The 18,966-nt window shown below is 36.4% G+C and overlaps 1 protein-coding gene across 1 annotated transcript; it reads left to right on the forward strand.

Moving 5' to 3' along the window:
* Nucleotides 1-1,234: 1,234 nt before the first annotated feature.
* On the forward strand, nt 1,235-18,964 carry LOC121953568 (Golgi-pH regulating cation channel-like). The gene is made up of 20 exons (XM_088087581.1): nt 1,235-1,398; nt 3,065-3,122; nt 3,841-3,938; nt 5,876-5,992; nt 6,151-6,198; nt 6,837-6,878; nt 7,434-7,560; nt 7,679-7,740; nt 8,527-8,710; nt 8,824-8,923; nt 9,094-9,187; nt 11,824-11,895; nt 12,005-12,113; nt 13,050-13,108; nt 13,256-13,359; nt 13,442-13,518; nt 15,045-15,109; nt 15,211-15,263; nt 16,783-16,813; nt 16,954-18,964. Exons 1-20 carry the CDS (start codon nt 1,288-1,290, stop codon nt 16,993-16,995), a joined length of 1,653 nt encoding a protein of 550 aa, XP_087943707.1. The 5' UTR covers nt 1,235-1,287; the 3' UTR covers nt 16,996-18,964.
* Nucleotides 18,965-18,966: the final 2 nt, after the last annotated feature.

Below are 18,966 nucleotides of genomic sequence, written 5' to 3' on the forward strand. Positions count from 1 at the left end.
ACAGTTGTGCAGACGATGTGCATTCAGTTTGGCACATTTAGTAAATGCATTGACCAGAAGTGTTGATGATTTCAGAGATGTTTCAAGAATCACAGATAGTGTTTATGCGTTCAGAAAACAGTAATATTTTGCACAAAAAATAGCCGAAAGATACCTGAAGGTAAACAAAAAGAATAAATCATGAGCTGCTGTATTAATAGTAATATTACTGATATTGGCAGAGGACAAAGATATACAGTTTGGTATAATATTCATGACATAAATCAGAATTACTGTTTCTGTCGGGTGATGTGAACAGTTCTGTGTTTCAGGAGCTGGTTTTTAAAAGCTCAGCCCTGCAAACACTCAGGTAAAGTGCGCCACCTTGTGTTAAAAATATGAAGTGCAAAGCACAAAAGCCACAGCATCTATTTTTATTTACAAGTATCAGCTGGACATTATTTTAGAGTTAAATCTGTCATCAAATGGATAGATTTTTTTAATCTCAAATTCTGTAGCCCTTTTAAATACTTGAAATTAAAAGCAGGATTTTACTGTTGTAGTAGGCTATCTGGGAGCTCATTTTTAACTATTAAGTTATATTAATTATACTATTAAGTTTATTATTATTGTTATTATTATGTGTGTATGTATATAAACACACATATTATAATAATAATATTATTATTATTATTATTATTATTATTATTATTATTATTATTATTATTATTATTATTAACCCTTTCAAACCTGAGCAAACAGGCTTGATTTCTTTCAAAAACATGAGAAGAAGGCAACAACCAACTTAACAAGACATGGTCCAGCAAAAAATAATAAAAAATACAAGATTTTTTTTTCAAATAAATAAATAAAAATAAAGAAAGTAAAACCAAAACCAAACAGGTAAATGACCTAGAAAAAAAATGATTTTAAAAATTATAATAATTCCTTGACATAATCTTAAATGTGTGATTATGATAACTACAAATATAGTTTTTCCCTATTTATTTTTACCCTAAATGTTTTTTTTAATATTTTCTAAAATTTCTTGCAATTTGTGGAACATTTATTACTGAATTGGGACTTTTCCCCCATGTTTTTGCAAACAAATTTGCTCAAAGGTTTAAAAACTTGAAAAAGGCCGAAAGTGATGTCGCTCCAGGGCTTGAAAGGGTTAAAAAATAACACCGGGTTTTTTGGGCTCACCCTCTGTCTTTGCCGCCTCCTCGTGGTGACCGCGTGCACTGCAGCCAGACTCAACCCGGAACTGGAGGCGGATCCAGTCTGACCTGCAGGAGTGGATCACAGATGAAGATGCCAGATGCTCGCTCGTTATGTTTCCTGCTCTCTGCGTTAGTTTTCCGTCTCGGGACAGCGGCGGAGCCGGAAGTCTCCGTATGGGACGTGGAGATCAACTCGGTCAGTGTCACACTTTCAACATTTGAAATGATTTTGGAGCCTGTCGAGGTAAATCTCCCGCAGCAGCTGTTAGCAGAGGAAGCTAACTAGCTCCTAGCATCCTCTCCATCCTGGTCCATGTCTCAGAGACAGGACACTTTAGTGGACATGTGTCTCTGCACGTTACAAGGAATTTAACTTGCTTTGCTATTAATGTACTTGCACAGAAATAGATATAACAGCTGGAAACAAGGACGCAAAGTGGACACATAAAGGCTGACAGTCTCTTATGAACATAAGCATGTCAATAAAACAGGTATATAGGCTGCAGATATATGTATCTTTATAAAATACAACAGACAAAATTAAAATGTCTCGGTACAAAAGGTGCAAATGCAAGCACTGGATTATTATATACAGTTTGTTTATGTATACATGTCTGTAAGCTGAATATATTGATGTTTATTGCTGCTTCAATGCTTTAATTTCTGCACCAGTTTGAAAAAAATAAATAAAATGTGTATACAAAATATATAAAATATGTGTCTTATGCTACCTTACAATGTACGGTAGCAATAAAATAAATATAAAATATTTTAAAATAGATATATGTGCATTGTTAAAAATATCAAATAAAATATGTGCATTGTGCTACATTATATTGTACAGTAGCACTGATGTAAAGCATTGAGAATTACAGAAAGTTGACATAAGTAAGAAATAGTAAAAATATCAAATAAATTAAAAATAAATTTAAAACAGACATATGTGCATTATTACAAATATAAAATAAATAAAAATAACAATTTACAATAGACATATATGCATTATTAAAAATATGAAATAAAAATATGTGCATTACAGTTTAGTTTCACACTAGTTTATAAAAAATAATGTGCATACAAAAATGTACAAATATGTGCCTTATACTACATTACAGTGTATGGTAGCACTGATGTAAAGCTTAGAAAATTACAGTTGAAATAAGTAAGAAATAGTAAAAATATAAAATAAATAAAAATAACAATTTAAAATATATATGTGCATTATTAGAAATATAAAATAAAAATATGTGCATTGTTGTTTAATTTCACAGCAGTTTTATAAAAAGTGTATGAAATGTGTATATTAAAATATACATATATTTGCCTCATGTTACATTACAGTGTGCAGTCGCTCTGATGTAAAACATAGAGAATTACAGTAAATTGAAAGAAATATGAAAATAAGAAAAAGTTAAAATATAAAATAAAAAAAAACAAATTTAATCATTTAATCATTATTTGGATCATAGCTAAAACCTGTAAAATAAATAAATGAAAACAAACTTAAATAATGATAGTGTATTGTACCTTGTTATTGGAATTGCATTGAATTTTACACCATTAAATCTACAGCCGGCATCTGCAGCTAATGTTGCACTGCACCAAAAAAAAAAAAGAAGTATTTTGGTTGAAAGCGTAGTATTTTATCCAGAAACTGGAGGTTCCTCGTATAAAAATATACAAAAATGTGCATTTTATTTTGTGTCCACACTGCAGTTTGCACATCGCTCATGAGAAAGATAATCTGTCAAATTACTGTCTTTAGTTTACATGTTTATGATTATCTCACAAAAAATAAATATAAATGTAATATAAAACATTGTTGTACTCACTTGGTCAATTTGTGTTTGTTGTGTTTTCAGACGAAGGAGGCCGTGTTTCGAAAGACGCTGTACGCCAACACCACCATCTATATGAAATGTAAGCACAACAGTTTCTGATTGATGCCAACAATAAAGCAAAACTTCATATACTTCATATCTCTGTAAATAAAGAGAGACACTGATTTTTCACTCCCGCTGTTACAGAAAAAAGCCCAGGATGCAGTGCAGCACCCAGTGTGTTACAGGACCAGTTTTAAAATGTCCTAAATCCAACTGTGTAAATATTAGGCCTTAAAAGTCATTAGATAGTCTTAAATCTTAATCTTTTGGATCTTAATTGCCACAAATATTTGATCTAATTTCAATTCTCCATTGTGTATTTTTTATTTATTCATTTATTTATTTTTGTCAAAATAAGAAAAGCTATTTTTTACTTTATACTTGCACGTATCTGTTAGCGGGACAACGTTAAAACTGTTTACGTTTGACCTATTTACATTTACTCACCTTTAATGCTTTCATAAAAATTATTCATCCAAAAATCAGTCTTAAATTTGACTTAAAATAAACTCAAAAATGTCTTAAAAAGTATTAAATTGAAGTGTCCTGGCGGCTACATGACGGCGGGAGGAAGTCAGCATCTCTGTGAACGTCACTGTCGATGAAGACAGGGACGTTTTTTTTGTACAAAAAAAGTAGTTAACAACACACAGAGTGACTCTTGTGGCGTAATAATCTAGATCCGCTGTTGGGAAGCGTCATCATTGTTTGATAATCCCGTCCTTCGAGTAAGCGCGCGTCTTTTGTCTCTGCAGTCCGTGGTGACGCGGCGTCATGTGACAGAAACGTCGCCTTCAACATCAGCTGGTACCTGCGCTCCTCTGTGTGCTACAACGAGGTCTTCAACACGCCGGTGAGTGTTCCCTTTTGTTTTTTTGATGCATCAGTGTCAGCTGTTTTGGCATGCATGTTAACCCTTTAACACCTGGATCGACTTCAGTTCTCTCGTACTGCGTTCAGGTGCCTTTCACAAGCATTTAACCCTCTGAATCCTGAGAAAATTGATTGAATTTCTTTTGAAAACATGGAGAAAAAACATAATAAAAAGTGTCCGTCAAGAAATTTGGCAAGAAGAGTAAAAAAGTGACAACAAAAGTGACCAGAAGGTTAACTATAGCAATGATTTTTTTATATTATCCAAAAACAGGAAAACTGCCCTGAAAACTACATTTATGTATCATTTTTGTTTCTTTTTGGTAATTTTTAATTAATTTCTTACAAATGTTGTTTGGCTTATTCTCTAATCATTTTCTTGTAACTTTTTACAAATTTCTTGTAAATTTTTGGGCCATCTCTCGATAAATTGCTCGTCTCTTCTTCCCCTGTATTTGACAGAAAGCAAGCCAGTTTTTTAGTTTTTAAAGGGTTAATGTCATGCATGAGTTCTGTCGATCATGTAGATAAAAAAAGGGCTTCATGGATTTTGTTCACGACTTAATTATCTTCATCTTAAAGTTTTTAAAGTCCCCTCAACTCAAAAATGTGTTCTTCTTCTGTTTTAATTTTTTTTTCTTCTGTCCTAAAATGTTTGACATTTGGTTTTTCTTGGTTTTTGTTTTTTGGTTGTTTTTACCTTTCATGTGGGAAAACCATTTTAAACAAAAAAACAAAAAATAAACTTTATATAGCACTTTTCTTAACAAGGTTACAGAGCGCTTTTCAGAAAAGCAACAGATAAAACAAGGCAACAATAAAACAACAATAAAAAATAAAAATGAAATGCAAACACAGTGATCATATATCAATACTGGGAAATTCTTTTTAAAAAAGTATAAAAAGTAGCGTACAATGGTCAGCTGTAGGCAGCACGCTGTAAATGAAATGTCATCTGATGTGTGTTTTCAGGCAGCACAGAGGTTATTTCTGAAACTTTAAAATGATTGTGTGTTATGGAGATTCTTTAATTCTTAAACAGCATTTTAAAATGAAAACTAAGAAGTGTGTATTTGGTCTCAGAAAGTTCGCCTCCTGTATTTTTCCTCACTTCAGTGGATTTGGCTTCACATTCAACAGTTTGTCAGTCGGAGCAGCTGCCGCGTCCGTCCTCACCGTGTCTTCGTGTCCTCGGGCTCCTCTTCGGTCTTTGTGCCAGCGCTGGCTCTTTGTCCCGCTTTGGCTTTGATGTCTTTCACCTTGTCGCTGTCAGTCAAAAAGCGAGGACACGTCAAGGACATCTGTAGCCTGACGAGGACATTTTCAAATCAGATGTGTCTTGAGTGTTCAGCGTCTTCTTCTGTCAGGCTCGAAATGTTTCTAAAACGGGAGAATCTTCTTGTTATTGTTGTAACAGCATGAGATTTAACTTAACAAAAAGCCCCAAAAATACCAAGAAATTGGTAAAAAAGGTACAAGAAAATCACCTGAAAATAAGCACAAAAAACAAACAAGAAAATGACCCCAAAAAGTGCAGAAAAAATCATTTTAAACATTTTATTATAATGATTATAAATACAGTTTTCTTGACATTTTACCATATTTTTTGAAAACAGTTGTCATCCCTTTTTTATTTGCTTTGACCAATTTGTTGCAGTTTGTGGTACATTTCTTGCCAAGTTAGTCATTGCATTTTCTGCAATGTTTCTGAAAGAAATCAAACTATTTTGCTCAAGTTTCAAAGAAATTGCTTGTGAGAAGCTTCTGAAGGCAGCACAAGAAAACTGTCTAACCAGGATTTAAGTAGTTAATCCAGTAAACACTATCCTCTTTTAATTTGGTATAATTCTGCAGCATCGGTGTAGTTTTAGGGAATTTAACAGGCTTTATGATTTCCCCCTCGTTGTCCTTTTGTAGGACAATAAAGCGATTAACATGTTTGGTATGGACCACATGTTGAAGGACGGCTGGAGTGGCTTCTACAGTCAGGGCTACATGTACTTCGACAACTGCTCCTCCCTCTTCTTACCCAAGGTTCGTGACCGACACAAAGGTGCACTTAAACACAGTGCTGCACATTTAATCTCCACTACAGCAGTTATCTAATGACAGGTAACATCATTAAAACGTTTTGCTTTTCTTGTTTCCACATTCAGTATAAACATGTTTCTTCACTTTTTTCTCTCTCCTAGGTGTATTACACAGACTACAACCCTTATCAGCCGCTCACCAGCCCGAAGGTGAGTCACAGCTCGAGATGATATTCAGTGTTTATTAAAGGCAGTGAACAAATTGACTATAATATCTAAAAGCGTTATCTGTGCATGCATGTGTGAATGAAACGTTATTGTTTTCCTGTGCTATTTCCATACAGCTTTTCAGTTTGCAATATACCACAAATACATTTCCCAATCAAAAACAGAATATGCACCAAAAAAAGTTTGAGAGATGCAGACAATTCAACAATTTTAACGAAATATTTGTTAAAAAAGGCTATATATATATATATATATATATATATATATATATATATATATATATATATATATATATAAATACACACACAAAAGAAAGCAGTTAACATAGAATAGAATAAAATCAAATAACAATAATAATAATTAAGACATGTACAGTTTGCACTGAGAACAAACAAACAGCCAAAAAGATTAAAAATTTAATAAAAAAGAAGAGATGTGGAAAAAAATGGTTTAGCTTATCTGATTGTAGTAACAGAATTGATTTAAACACAGGAATCGTTTTCTGTAGTTCATTACACTCATAATACTCGTCTCCAAAACATCACAGAGGTTGCAGATCCTCTGTTACACTCACCAAAATGTTATGAAGCAAAGCTCAGTATGTTCTCTGTTCTGTTTAGAGCGACCCATCGAATCAGAGCCTTATTTGGTCCGATAAGCCGGTAAGACATGTTTTTATTACATTTGATGTGAATTTCTTTAGATATATGTTTGCAGTTGTAGTGTTTTTCTGTGATGGTATGCATATCCCTACAGAAGCTGTACTGTGACGACGGCATGTACATGCAGCAGCCTGTAGCTCCTCAAATCCTTGCTTCTTTTTTGCTATATTTTTCTATTTTTTTGACCCCATGGCCCCTTCTGCTGAAGCACAACTTTTCTACGATAGAGAAGTGCTAATCAACCTTGAAAGTTTGGACTGTATGCAGCAGATTGCATGAGGATAACCACAAACGGCATATGTCGAGCGTCGGTCAGACCAGAGGTAGAAACGAAAATGAAAGCGCTGGATGAAGAGAGGAAGGAGAGCCGGCATCAGGGCGAGGCTCACCCGACTCTGACCGAGAGCTGTTCTACCTTCTCTTTACTGCTCCCACTAACACAGGAGAAAATGGGGGCAGATCTTGAGAAATATTCATGGGTTGGCAATTAGGTGCCATGGAGACTTTTTAAGGGTCGGCAGAAATATATAAATATATATTTTGATTTAATTGCAGGACATCAGTGCCGTGGCCAAAGCCTGGGAGGACAGTCCGTATCTGTTCATCGTGAAGGTGCAGCATTTGTTCCCCCGAGTTGAGGAAGAAGAATTCGCGGCAGAGCAGCCCAACTATGCTTTCATAAGTGAGAAATTTTGTGTAGTTTCTCATATTCATCCTGTAGATATATCAATGAAGACAAAAATGAATAATGAAAATCTGAAAATTGTAAGAAGTGACACTTTTTTTTTCTTTCTCTTTAGTGAAAGTGGAGATGAAGGGACCACATGACTACTCTTCTCCAGCAGACTGGCCCCTGATGATGGTGTGTATTGTAAACCATTATCAAGAGGATTTTTAAATGTTTTTATTCATAAAAGTGTGAAATGACAACCAACAGTGCAATACAAGTGATCAACCAATGGTAGAATACAAGCATGAAAACAATAAAATGACACAGCATAAGACAGGTGGGGGAGCTAAACACAAACAAAACAAAGAAATACATCAACACAGGAACAACCAGGGCGTCCGGTGGCTCAGTGGATAAAGCAGGAGCCCCATATATGAAGGAAGTGTCCTTGCTGCAGCTGCCGTGGGTTCGATTCCAGCTCGCGGCCCTTTGCTGCATGTCATCCCCTCTCTCTCCCCCTTTCATGCTATCACTATGTCCTATCTAATAAAGGCAAAAATGCCCAAAAAATCATCTTTAAAACTCAAGAGCAACGAACAAATGTAAAAAACAATGTCTTAAACAGAAAATCTGTGCTTACAACCAAATCCAAAACATAAATTGTATGAATAAATGACATAACTGTAAACACAAATCTTAAAACAAGATGCAACTTAACCCTTAGGGCCCACTTTAATATTACGCACACTAACATTGCTCTGCACACAAAATGCACTTTTCAAAACCAAGTCTTAAATTTACGCCACATGCATGAACACAACCAAAATTGTCCCTAAGAGTAAATTAGACAACATATATATAATAATATATATATATATATATATATATATACGAGTTTGAGAGTGTTAATATAAAAATATTAACCCTTAACAGTGATTTAAAACTAAGCTGAAGGCTTCTCTCTCCTGTCCGTCACAGTTCTTCATGGTCATGTGCATTGTGTACGTGTTTTTCGGGGCTCTCTGGCTCTTCTGGTGCGCCTGTTATTGGAGGGATCTGTTGCGGATCCAGTTCTGGATTGGCGCCGTCATCATCCTCGGCATGCTGGAGAAAGCTGTGTTTTACTCTGAATATCAGAGCATCCGTTACAAAGGAGACCACGGTTAGCTGATTTGACATATTTACATATCTCTACAATAAAGTTTTTTCACTTCTCTCTTCCCTTTAATCTGACTTAGTCATCACTTTCTTTGTGTTTTGTTTTTCTTCTCACAGTTCAAGGCGCTGTGATTTTTGCTGAGCTGCTCTCTGCACTCAAAAGATCTTTAGCCCGAATCCTGGTCCTGATTGTCAGTCTTGGTTACGGCATCGTCAAGTAAGTTTAAAATGACATTTGCCTTCACTTGTGCTTCAATAATTTTTTAAGATACTCAGTGTGATTGTGTCTCATTTTTAAAACAAGGAGTCATTATTCTTTACAAATTTAAAAAAAACAAACCATTTCTAAGTATAATCTAATTTTTTTCCCTCCCTCACTTGTTTTAGGCCGCGGTTGGGCACCACGGTGCACCGTCTGGTCGCTGTCGGGCTTCTCTACCTGCTCTTCTCCTCTGTGGAAGGTGTGCTCAGAGTGACAGGTGTAAGTACAAACCATTTATAAACCCTTCCTCCCAACTCTCATTGACAATATTCGTTGTAGGAACGGATGTCAGACAGAGCGACAGTTTCAGATATTTCATATAAATACATCTTCATTAAAATTGTCCAAAAGCCCGACTCATCAGCTGCTGTCAGCGATATGACACACACACTGCGTTATTTGTGACTGCTTCACAATAAAAGCCACCCTGTGTTTTTACAGTTGAATGCTTTTATTGTGAAGCAGACACATGGTTTCTATTGAATAAAATAATAACTGAATAATTTACACAATTTGCAAACATTTGCATATGTTGTCAGCACTTCAGCAACTGATTGGCCAATTTAGATATTATCGGGGTGGTTTTTGGGGTTGTTGAGGATGCTGAATCCATTTAAAATAATATTTAAAAAAAAAAATCAAATAATAATTCAAATGTAATCCAGAAGTCTGCATATTTTAACTGCAGTTGGATTGATTTTTAATGATTTTTTATTCAGTTTAATGTTTTAGAGAACGCTGAAGTGATCATTGAAGGTAACTCACTGTGTTGTGTTTCTGAAATAACTTCATATCATTTAGAAATTGTACATTTTTATAAACACATTAATAGAAAATTGTATTTTTTAGGCCGTTATTGTGTAACTGACAACGTATTTGTGAAAATGCATGCAAATTAAGCAACTTATGCAAATTGCCCAACATACGCAAGTTAGCATCGAGCAGTTTTGTAATGATGGGAACCCATACTATACATTTATAACAAAAACGTTGGGGTACTTAACATTTTCGGGTTCACTATAGAGCTCTGTAGGCTGGCAAATAGATTATAGCTTTAAAGGCAGCACTTTGTGTTGTTCAGATGGAAACTTTTTTGAAAGTGGCATCAACAGACCGCACAGGACACACTAATCTGCATCAACCAAACCACCCGAAAAGATTTACTGTATCCCAAAATACTCCAAATGGATGAGAGAGGAAAAAGATTAAACACTGAGTCGCTTTCTCAGTGAGACACACACTCGCTGCTGTTCAGGAAACCATTTCTGTTTCACTTCTAACCCTTAATTCATCACTTTCTGTGGCTGTAGATGAATTTCATCCAGGAAAAAATAATGAACCCGCCGCATCTCAACGACTGCAGATGGGACTTTAGCTGTTGCCGCCTCCACAGGCTGATTGAAGCTGATAGTGGCGGTGTATTTTTACATAAAAATCTTGCCTGGCGCAGCTTTTAAGGCACTCTGTATAAATAAAAGTGATTTGAGCAGAGAGAGGAGGTTGAGCAGGGATTCAGTCTCTGGGAGGCAGAAAAGTGATGAAAATGGAGACTGACGTATTTCATCGAGAGTGAAATTCAAAAGCAGCCAAAGACACTGCGGCAAGTTCAGAAAGTCATGGAAACACAACTCTGTGCAAACAAACAAAAGATATGAAGGACAGGAAGAAGAATGGAGCGAGGCTGCGTTGTGTGCCGAGCAGATGTGTTTTGTGTGGAGGCAGCTCCGAAGAGAGGAGCCTAAAAGGGGGCTCATTGTGCTTTTATCCGTTTTCTCTCACACTGTATACATATCAGAACGATGGATGTTCATATTAAACGTAGCCAAAGTTACAAATAATGAGGTAAACATCTTAAGTGATCCCTGTGTGCAAAAAAAAACGTCTTCACACCGTTCTTGATACTCTGTTTCCAACAATTTTTCTACTTTGGCTACCTCATCTGCTGCAGGCGCGCTTGTGTTGACATTTATGACATGAAAACTGCATGCTAACGATAGGAAAACATGTAATCTTAGTGGGAAATGTTGGAAGTTTCTCCCCAGATTTTGATTATGTTCATGCTGGAACATGTTCAGTTGTGTTTCCAAGCTTTTATAGGTGATTTTTAACAGGAAAAAAGTGCAGCTTCTCACAGTCATTTCCCGACTGCAAGTACCAGGGTTCATACAGTCATGAAAAAAACCTGGAAAAATCATGGAATTTGCAATTTCCAGGATTGAAAAAGTTTGAGAAAACTAAATATGCTGTTAGAGTTTTGTAAGAGTTATGGAATTTTGTTTCACAAACCTTTATAATAACAGGTGTTAAAGGACCCTAGGAAATTTGAAAATTTGACAATTTACGTCTTTAAAGTTTCTAGATGTGATAAATGGTTTGCAAAGCATGTTTTTTTTAAATAACCAAAAATTTAAAGAAAGAAAAAATTGGGATATATATTATTTTTTTCCTTAAGAAAATCAGCTGTTGTTTTTGTTTTTTGTTTGTTTGTTTGTTGTTTTTTTTAAAAATAAAATTGGCAGTAGAATAAATACCCCTTTTTTGCACCACCTTCTCCCCTCTTGTAGAACAGTCCCTAAGTTTTATAAGAACTTGTTATGTACACAGTTACAGTAATCAACTTATTAAAGGCGGGGAAACCTGTAATCTGGGTTGCTGATGGGGTCAATTTCTCCACGATTTCAGATCATATTCCTGCTGGAAAATGTCTGGTTGCATTAAGAGGCTTTTATCAGTAATTTTTCACATTAGAAAGAGGCACTACGCTGTGTTGCAGCTATTCGTCAGCTGCAGTGATGATGCAGAGAACTCATGTTTTGTCTTGTTTTTAATCTCCGACTCTTGTCCTCTGTTTCCAGGGTTTCTACGGGACGGTTGCCCTGGTAGCTAATCTCAGCCTCTCCCTTATTGACTCCTGTGTCATGTGGTGGATATCCTTTATCCAAACTTCTTCTATGGCTCATACGGGGTTTTCTGAGCTTTTGATTTTGGTTACTTGAGTGTGTAAACTTCAATATGTTCTCCTTAACTTGAATCCACATTTTCATCAGTCTGTCTCAAACCACTCGTCTCCTGAAGCTCCGCAGAAACGTGGTGAAACTCTCTCTGTATCAGCACTTCACCAACACTCTCATCTTCTCTGTTGTCGGTGAGTAGCTGATCTCAGATGATAATAATAATAACTTTATTTACACAGCACTTTTTCATACTTTATTTTTTCCAAAAGGACATTGACATACAGTTTAACACTGTAGAACATACAAACAGTTGGTCACATTGTGTTTATATAATTAATTGCAGTGATGAATATCATCAGTTCATATGTTAAATGTTTAGTGATCATCTTGTGAGGTCACATACACAATCAGTTTTTCCCGCCTCTCCCGCCTCTCCCACCCAATGACGGCTGGGATTGGCTCCAGCCCCTCCCATGTCCTATAAGAGGATAGCTGGTTACGACCTATGAATAAATGAATGGAAGCTAGGAAAAAGGTCAAAAAAACTAAAATTATCATAACTAAATATTTAATTTAAAAATACGTATATTATTTTTTAGCACTTTTTGCAGGACAGTTTTTGTTAGTTTGTTTTTGTTAATTTCAGGTTATTTTCTTGTACTTTTTACAGTTTTTTTCTGACTTTTGAGGTTATTTCTTCCTAATTTGCTCAAATCAAGAAAGAAATCAAGCGAATTTACTCAGGTTTCAAAGGGTTAACACACATGTCCTGTACTGTATTAGAAGTTAGAAGATAGAAAAAAGTAGAACGTAGATTTATTAATCATTTTTTTAAACAAAGTTCAAAAAACAAAATTACATTTGTCCTTGATCCTGCTACATCTTTGTAGTTGAAGGATGAGTTGATTAAAATCACCGGCTACTATGAAATAATATATATTTTATATATATAGAATATATTATATATTCTCCTCATGTAATTAAGTCGGTAAATTTGTGCATCTCTCCACCCTTTGGCTGGGATAACCTCTCCTAATTTTGTTTCCACTGGCGGGAGGTTTCATGTGCTGTTTTCCATCATTTGCATATTGTTTACAGACATCAAAATGTTTACTTTGTCTCCACAGCTTCCATCATCTTCATCATCTGGACCACCAAAGTCTTCAAGCTGGTCGACTGCCAGACGGTCAGTTTGTTTCTGCCATTGATTGATTATTATGTTGTGTTCCGGTCCAGTTTCCTTCATGAGGTTACTTGTTTATACAGAGATGAAAAGTGAACTCGCCTTCCAACTTGATAACATCATCTCTTCTATTTTTAATCCCTTTCACAGGGTTGGAGGGACTTGTGGGTAGACGATGCCTTCTGGCGTCTCCTGTTCTCCACCATTCTGCTGGTTATCATGGTGCTGCTGCGTCCCTCTGCGAACAGCCAGAGGTCAGAGTCCGTCTGGAGCCTGAAATCATGTCTGTCAGTTTTAGTTGCCAGCAGTTGTGTTTCATTTTTGTTTTTCTCTCAGGTTCTCTCACTCTCCTCTGATAGATGAAGACGATGATGAGGAGGAGGCAAAGGAGCCAATGCTGAATGAAGCGTTTGGTGAGACTAATCATTCTCCTGCTTTCCACTGTGACACCAGACGAGCAGAAATATTGCTTAAATTGACTTTGAGTTTTGTTGTCTTGTAATATCTAAATCTGACCACGTGTGCCATTTAACACCCTCCTCAGTGACCGTATTGAAAGTCTTTAAAGGGATAGTTCGAGATTGTTTGAAGGAGGGATATTATTAATATTATTAGTAGTAGTAGTAGAAAAGATAAATAAATAAATAGATGGATGGATGGATGGATGGATGGATGATAGAAGGATGGATAAATGATGGATAGAGGTTGGATGGATAAATGGATGGATGGATAGAAGGTTGGATGGATGGATGTGGGGGTGAATGGATGGATTGATGGATAGTAGGATGGATGGATGGATGGCAGGATGGATGGATGGATGTGTGAATGGATGGATGGATGTAGGGGTGAATGGATGGATTGATGGATAGTAGGATGGATGGATGCATGGATGGGTGAATGGATGGATGGATAGATGTGTGAATGGATGGATGGATGTGTGAATGGATGGATGGATGGATGGATGATGTGTGGATGGATGGATGGATGGATGGACAGTGTGTCTCGGCTGTGGTGGTCGGTAGGATGGGGACGCTTCAACTTGCATAAAAAGTTAAAACACATTCAGCTTTTGGAGAAACGTAACCGAGCGTCACACTGCGGTGACAAAACAATACAAACGTGATAATTCAAAAGGAATTTAAGAGCTCTTTCAAACAAAACTAACAGAGGACAAAAACTCAGCTGCTGAGATGAGGAGATTTTCTGTCTCTCCGCCCTCTCGTCCCACATTTAAGTAACACCCTGCGGCTGATCACTGTAGCACCACATTTAGTGAGAATGCAGCCAAACCAGTTTTGCCTTTTCATAAACACGTCAGATTTGCATGTTAGCTAACGTATCAAGTAAAAGTCAGCAATAATAGAGTACATATTTGTATGTAAATACAGTTTTCAGCTGCCTGTCTAAATTTGAAGCCAGGTTTTGTTTCAGGTGAACTGACAGCGAGTTTTCGATCTAAAACTCAGTGTATAAACGGGTTATTGTAGAGCTCGTCCATAAGAGCTGCAGAGATGTTTGTCACATCAGCATACTGAATGTGGAAGCATTTAATGTCACAAACTTTTCTGCTGGCATCTTAATTGCTCCATATTTAACCATTATTTTCTGTTCTTTTCTGCAAACCTCTGTGATGGTGCCAGCAATGCTTTTTTCCATCAGTTGCAAAACTTCCATGCATTTTTGTTCTCTGTGACAAACCCACTCGTCTGCAAATAATCTCGGTTTGTTCAGATCTCATAAAGACGATTCTGTCAACTGTGTGTTCGGTTGTATAACCCGATGCTACTGAGGCCTTCATCCAAATCTGTTCAAGCAGATATCTGGAGAAATGAAATGTCATCTTATAATCATGTAGTAGTATAAATGGAAAATGTACTAACCTATTTTAAAGCTGTTGGCTTGATTATTTATTTATTTAATTTATTTATTTTCATTAAAGAGGGAATGAAGATGCGAGGCTCAAAGCCTGACTCTAACGGCTCCCAGAAACTGTTGAGTAAAGAGGTGAGTTCACCTTCTTCTGTCATCATCTCTCCTCTGACAGCCCTGTCTGGTTTATCACACATAATCAATCATTTTATGTTTCTGAACTCTACTTTTACCAGGATGAAGACCTAAAATGGGTTGAGGAGAACATCCCTACAACTGTCGCTGATGTGTAAGTAAATGTAAACGTTTACACCTGTTATTATCACGAGCTTCGGTGATTCAAACACAAGTTGACAACCAAGAGAAACATCGCTGTTCACACTTGTGCCTAAGGCTGAGCTTTAAAATAATATTGTGATATTTTAAGGCTACAATGTGATACACAATATATGTCTCGATATTTTTAAATGTCCTTTAAACTAATGTTACTAATGTTAAACCACTTAAGTGTGAGATTATTGAATGAACTGCAATTAAACAAAATAGCTTAATAAAGCTACTTGGTTTTAAGGAAGTTACATATAGTACTTTTATAATGAAATTTTAAAAAGTATTGTTATATTAAATAAATCAAAGCAGGCGCCTTTAACTGTGAGGATTTCTTCACTGTGAGCGGGTAACAAACAGCCCCACACAGCCTCTTAAAGACAGAAATGTTGGAGGGCAGTTAATATGATTTTTAAACAAAAACACATTATGTACGAACCTTAATCATGCCGTGATTAACACGTCAACGCTGACAGCCTTAGTTGAAGCCATAGACTGTATATAAAGATGGATGACGTGTCCCCACTTGAAGTCTACGCAGTGGCAATATCCGCAGCGGGGCAGTTCCCGCCAAAACACCTGTCAAGCCAATCACGAGCTGCCCAATTGAATGCGAACACACGGACTGGCTGTCACAGCTGTCAATCACAATTGAATAACTCTATAGCAATCTTTGGGAAAATGTATTCAGCATGTACTCTGAGTTTTTAGTTTGGCCTATGTCCCATTCACTAACATGGAGGGGCGGGCTTTATTACCTATACCGCAGCCAGCCACCAGGGGGCGATCCAGAGTGAAAAGTTACACTTATGGGGAACTGTCATGTCCATCTTTATATATAGTCTATGTCTGAAACCTGCTCTTCTTGCCTAAATTTAACCAACTTAACTCACAAAGGCAACGAGCACTAGCAAAGTAGGGCGGTTTATACCTTTGTCATCCTAGGAAATGCTTATTTTTATTCACATCAAGACTCATTAGTGTTTACTCAACAAAAGATACATGGTCAAATACACCTCACACCACCTCAGCACGTGATTTGAATGATTGGATCCTCTTGGTGGTTGTTTACACGCGTTGAGCACTGTCCACAAGTGATTCAATCACCCAGGACTCATGTTAACACCATCTGCAAACAGGCTGCCAGAGCCAGCCGCTTCAAACTCAAAGCTGCTTTGAAAACTACCCTGAATGGTCTCACATCACAGTGTTGTGCTTAAAACATCCAGTTTTACGCTACCTGAAATTTGTGAGAATAAGGTATCGGCTTATAAGGGTAATCCTTCTTAGTGTGTCATATTGACTGTGTTTATGTAAGTGTATTACAGCTCCGGATCAAGGACTCTGAAGACTAGAAGGATATAATGTTAATACTCAAATAGCAACAATTTGAAAGCATAAACAAGCTGTGGAGTATCTTAAAATACTGTTTGACATTTTAAATGCATTCACCGCCTCCTCTGTTTTCTCCCTCTATACAGAGCTCTCCCTGTAATACTAGATGAAGAAGAGGTAACACGTCCTTTTACTTTCCTGTGCTAGTCTCATGATTTCTTACATATTTTTCTATTTAAAATGACTTTACTGTGGTATCAGTCCACAGTCACATTACTGTACATACATTAATTTGTCTTCCTTTTTGTTTTTTTAAGGAAATACTGAAAACTAAGATGGAGAGATCCAAAATGGAGTAAATGCGAGACGACGATGTGAGAATGAGAAGAAAGCAGTGTCACTGAGGCAGCAATGAATGCCTTCTGAGTGATCCAATTACCAAAAAAAATGTGGGCAAAGCCAACTCTTCTCTCCAGACACTTTACATTTTGATTTCATTTCACAATAATGGGCTCAAAGAAGCACAAATAGTGTGTAGCCGTATTTGGACGCTGTTATGTCGAGGGTGTCATTCTGGGAGGGGGGTGAAACTGAAGCAATTACGCAGCAGAGCACTTTGATAAATATTTTATTTGTTTCAAAGATGTTTGTTCAGTGTCACAAATGTGGCCAAAATAAACCAGAAACTCGGCAGTTTACACAATGCCCGTGTGGAAAATAGAATATTTATCAAAATCATGTCTTAGGGTTTTAGACGGATAAATTATTTAACGTTTGAGAGAAGTTTCTCCACCCGTTTCACAATGCAGAATCGACCCCAGCGGACCAAATTTGACATTGAGGGATTTCAAATCTGTTCTGGTGCAAATCATGATGATGATTTGGCAGTTGTCTCAGCCAAGAAATCAGATGAATGTACAAATGGAGGGGAAAATACGTCCTAAATAATGTGCATAATTATGTTATATTTAAGCCAACACACCATCAGACACTTGAACTCGAGTTTATCTTCAGAGATGTACTTTGCCATAAAATAAATGTAAAAAATAATTGCATTACATATTTATAGGTCACATGATGACACACATTTATTATTTAAATGAGCAAGAAACCGTAAGATTAACCGTTCAGCCGGATAACTAAAAAGAATGTTTTAATGCTTTTAACCTGATCAGTAAAGATGATTTCTTATAGCTGCACCAACAAATTATTTAGGTTTGTTTTATTGTGAACACATGACTAACACTTTGTTGTCTGGCTAAATGAGTAATCCTAAATATAGAAATAATACTGTAACTCTATGTAAACACGACTGCATCAGTGAATATTGATACTTGAAGCATATCACAGTTGTCAGGGTAAAACGTGTTACTTTTGTGTTTTGGGGGAATTCGTATGTCAACTAGAACACACTGTTTTCTGAGCTGGGAGAATTTAATGACCTCTTGGTCATGAAACTCTTTCAAAGCCAAGTGTATCATAAACAAAGTGTCACCGAAAGTGTTCACGCCTGAGCGTTATGCCAGATTGCTTCTCCGAGGTGTCATTTTTACACAGAACAGTTCAAGCGACTGAAAATATGACTCTAATATTGGTGATTTTCAGGCTTTTACTGACAAATTAGAGGCTGCTTTGTCCACAGTGAGTGGGGAAAATGTATGACCCCTAAAAAAAATATGTTTTAAAGCAGAAGTAGCCATGATTTAAAAATGAAGGTGGTTAATTTTCATCACTATAAAAAGTAATATTTTGTAGCTTGTCACATTTTAGCAATGATTTAGGTCCACATCATGTCACCAAACTTTGTTTTAGCTGCTGAATCACAGAATCCATTGATAAGCCTCGTGGATGTGGTGTGGGCCTAAATTCAGATATACATGTGATTCACTGTATGTATGTCATTCTTTCTCACTCCCCCTCCACTAACTGGGCTAGCGTTTTGTTTAAGTCCTCACCTGAATACACTATCAAAGGGTAGTTTAAAAAGAGAAATACTTTACGTGCTAAGTGAATGATTTTCATTTCACCGCAATCACAGATTCCTTTGAGCTTATCCCGTTCACACTGCAAATAATCTCGCCTTATGTGGCAGAGTTATATCCCCGTCCTTGTGCAATCTACTGCAGTATGTGTGGATATTCTAAATTCCTTAATTTATGTTTTTCTTTTTCTTTTTTTATATTTGTCCAAGTCTTGTTGAGGATATTTTATTTTAGAGAGAAATGATAGCCCAATCTCTGGATTTGAGTTTTCATTGTAATGTAAAGCTGATGATATTGTATGGCTTTTTGCGTATGTCCTGCAAATAAAATTTATATTGAAACAGGGTT

Source organism: Plectropomus leopardus, chromosome 14, assembly GCF_026936395.1.
Source record: "Plectropomus leopardus strain MGB_pleo_1.0 chromosome 14, ASM2693639v1, whole genome shotgun sequence".
In the NCBI taxonomy this organism is placed as follows: Eukaryota; Metazoa; Chordata; class Actinopteri; order Perciformes; family Serranidae; genus Plectropomus; species Plectropomus leopardus.

Excerpts from the sequence above, each read along its gene's own strand:
- LOC121953568 (XM_088087581.1), top strand. The coding sequence starts at position 1,288 with ATGAAGATGCCAGATGCTCGCTCGTTATGTTTCCTGCTCTCTGCGTTA. Across the intron at positions 8,924-9,093 it reads CTTGGTTACGGCATCGTCAA|GCCGCGGTTGGGCACCACGG; the intron begins GTAAGTTTAAAA and ends CACTTGTTTTAG. Across the intron at positions 15,110-15,210 it reads AGAAACTGTTGAGTAAAGAG|GATGAAGACCTAAAATGGGT; the intron begins GTGAGTTCACCT and ends TACTTTTACCAG.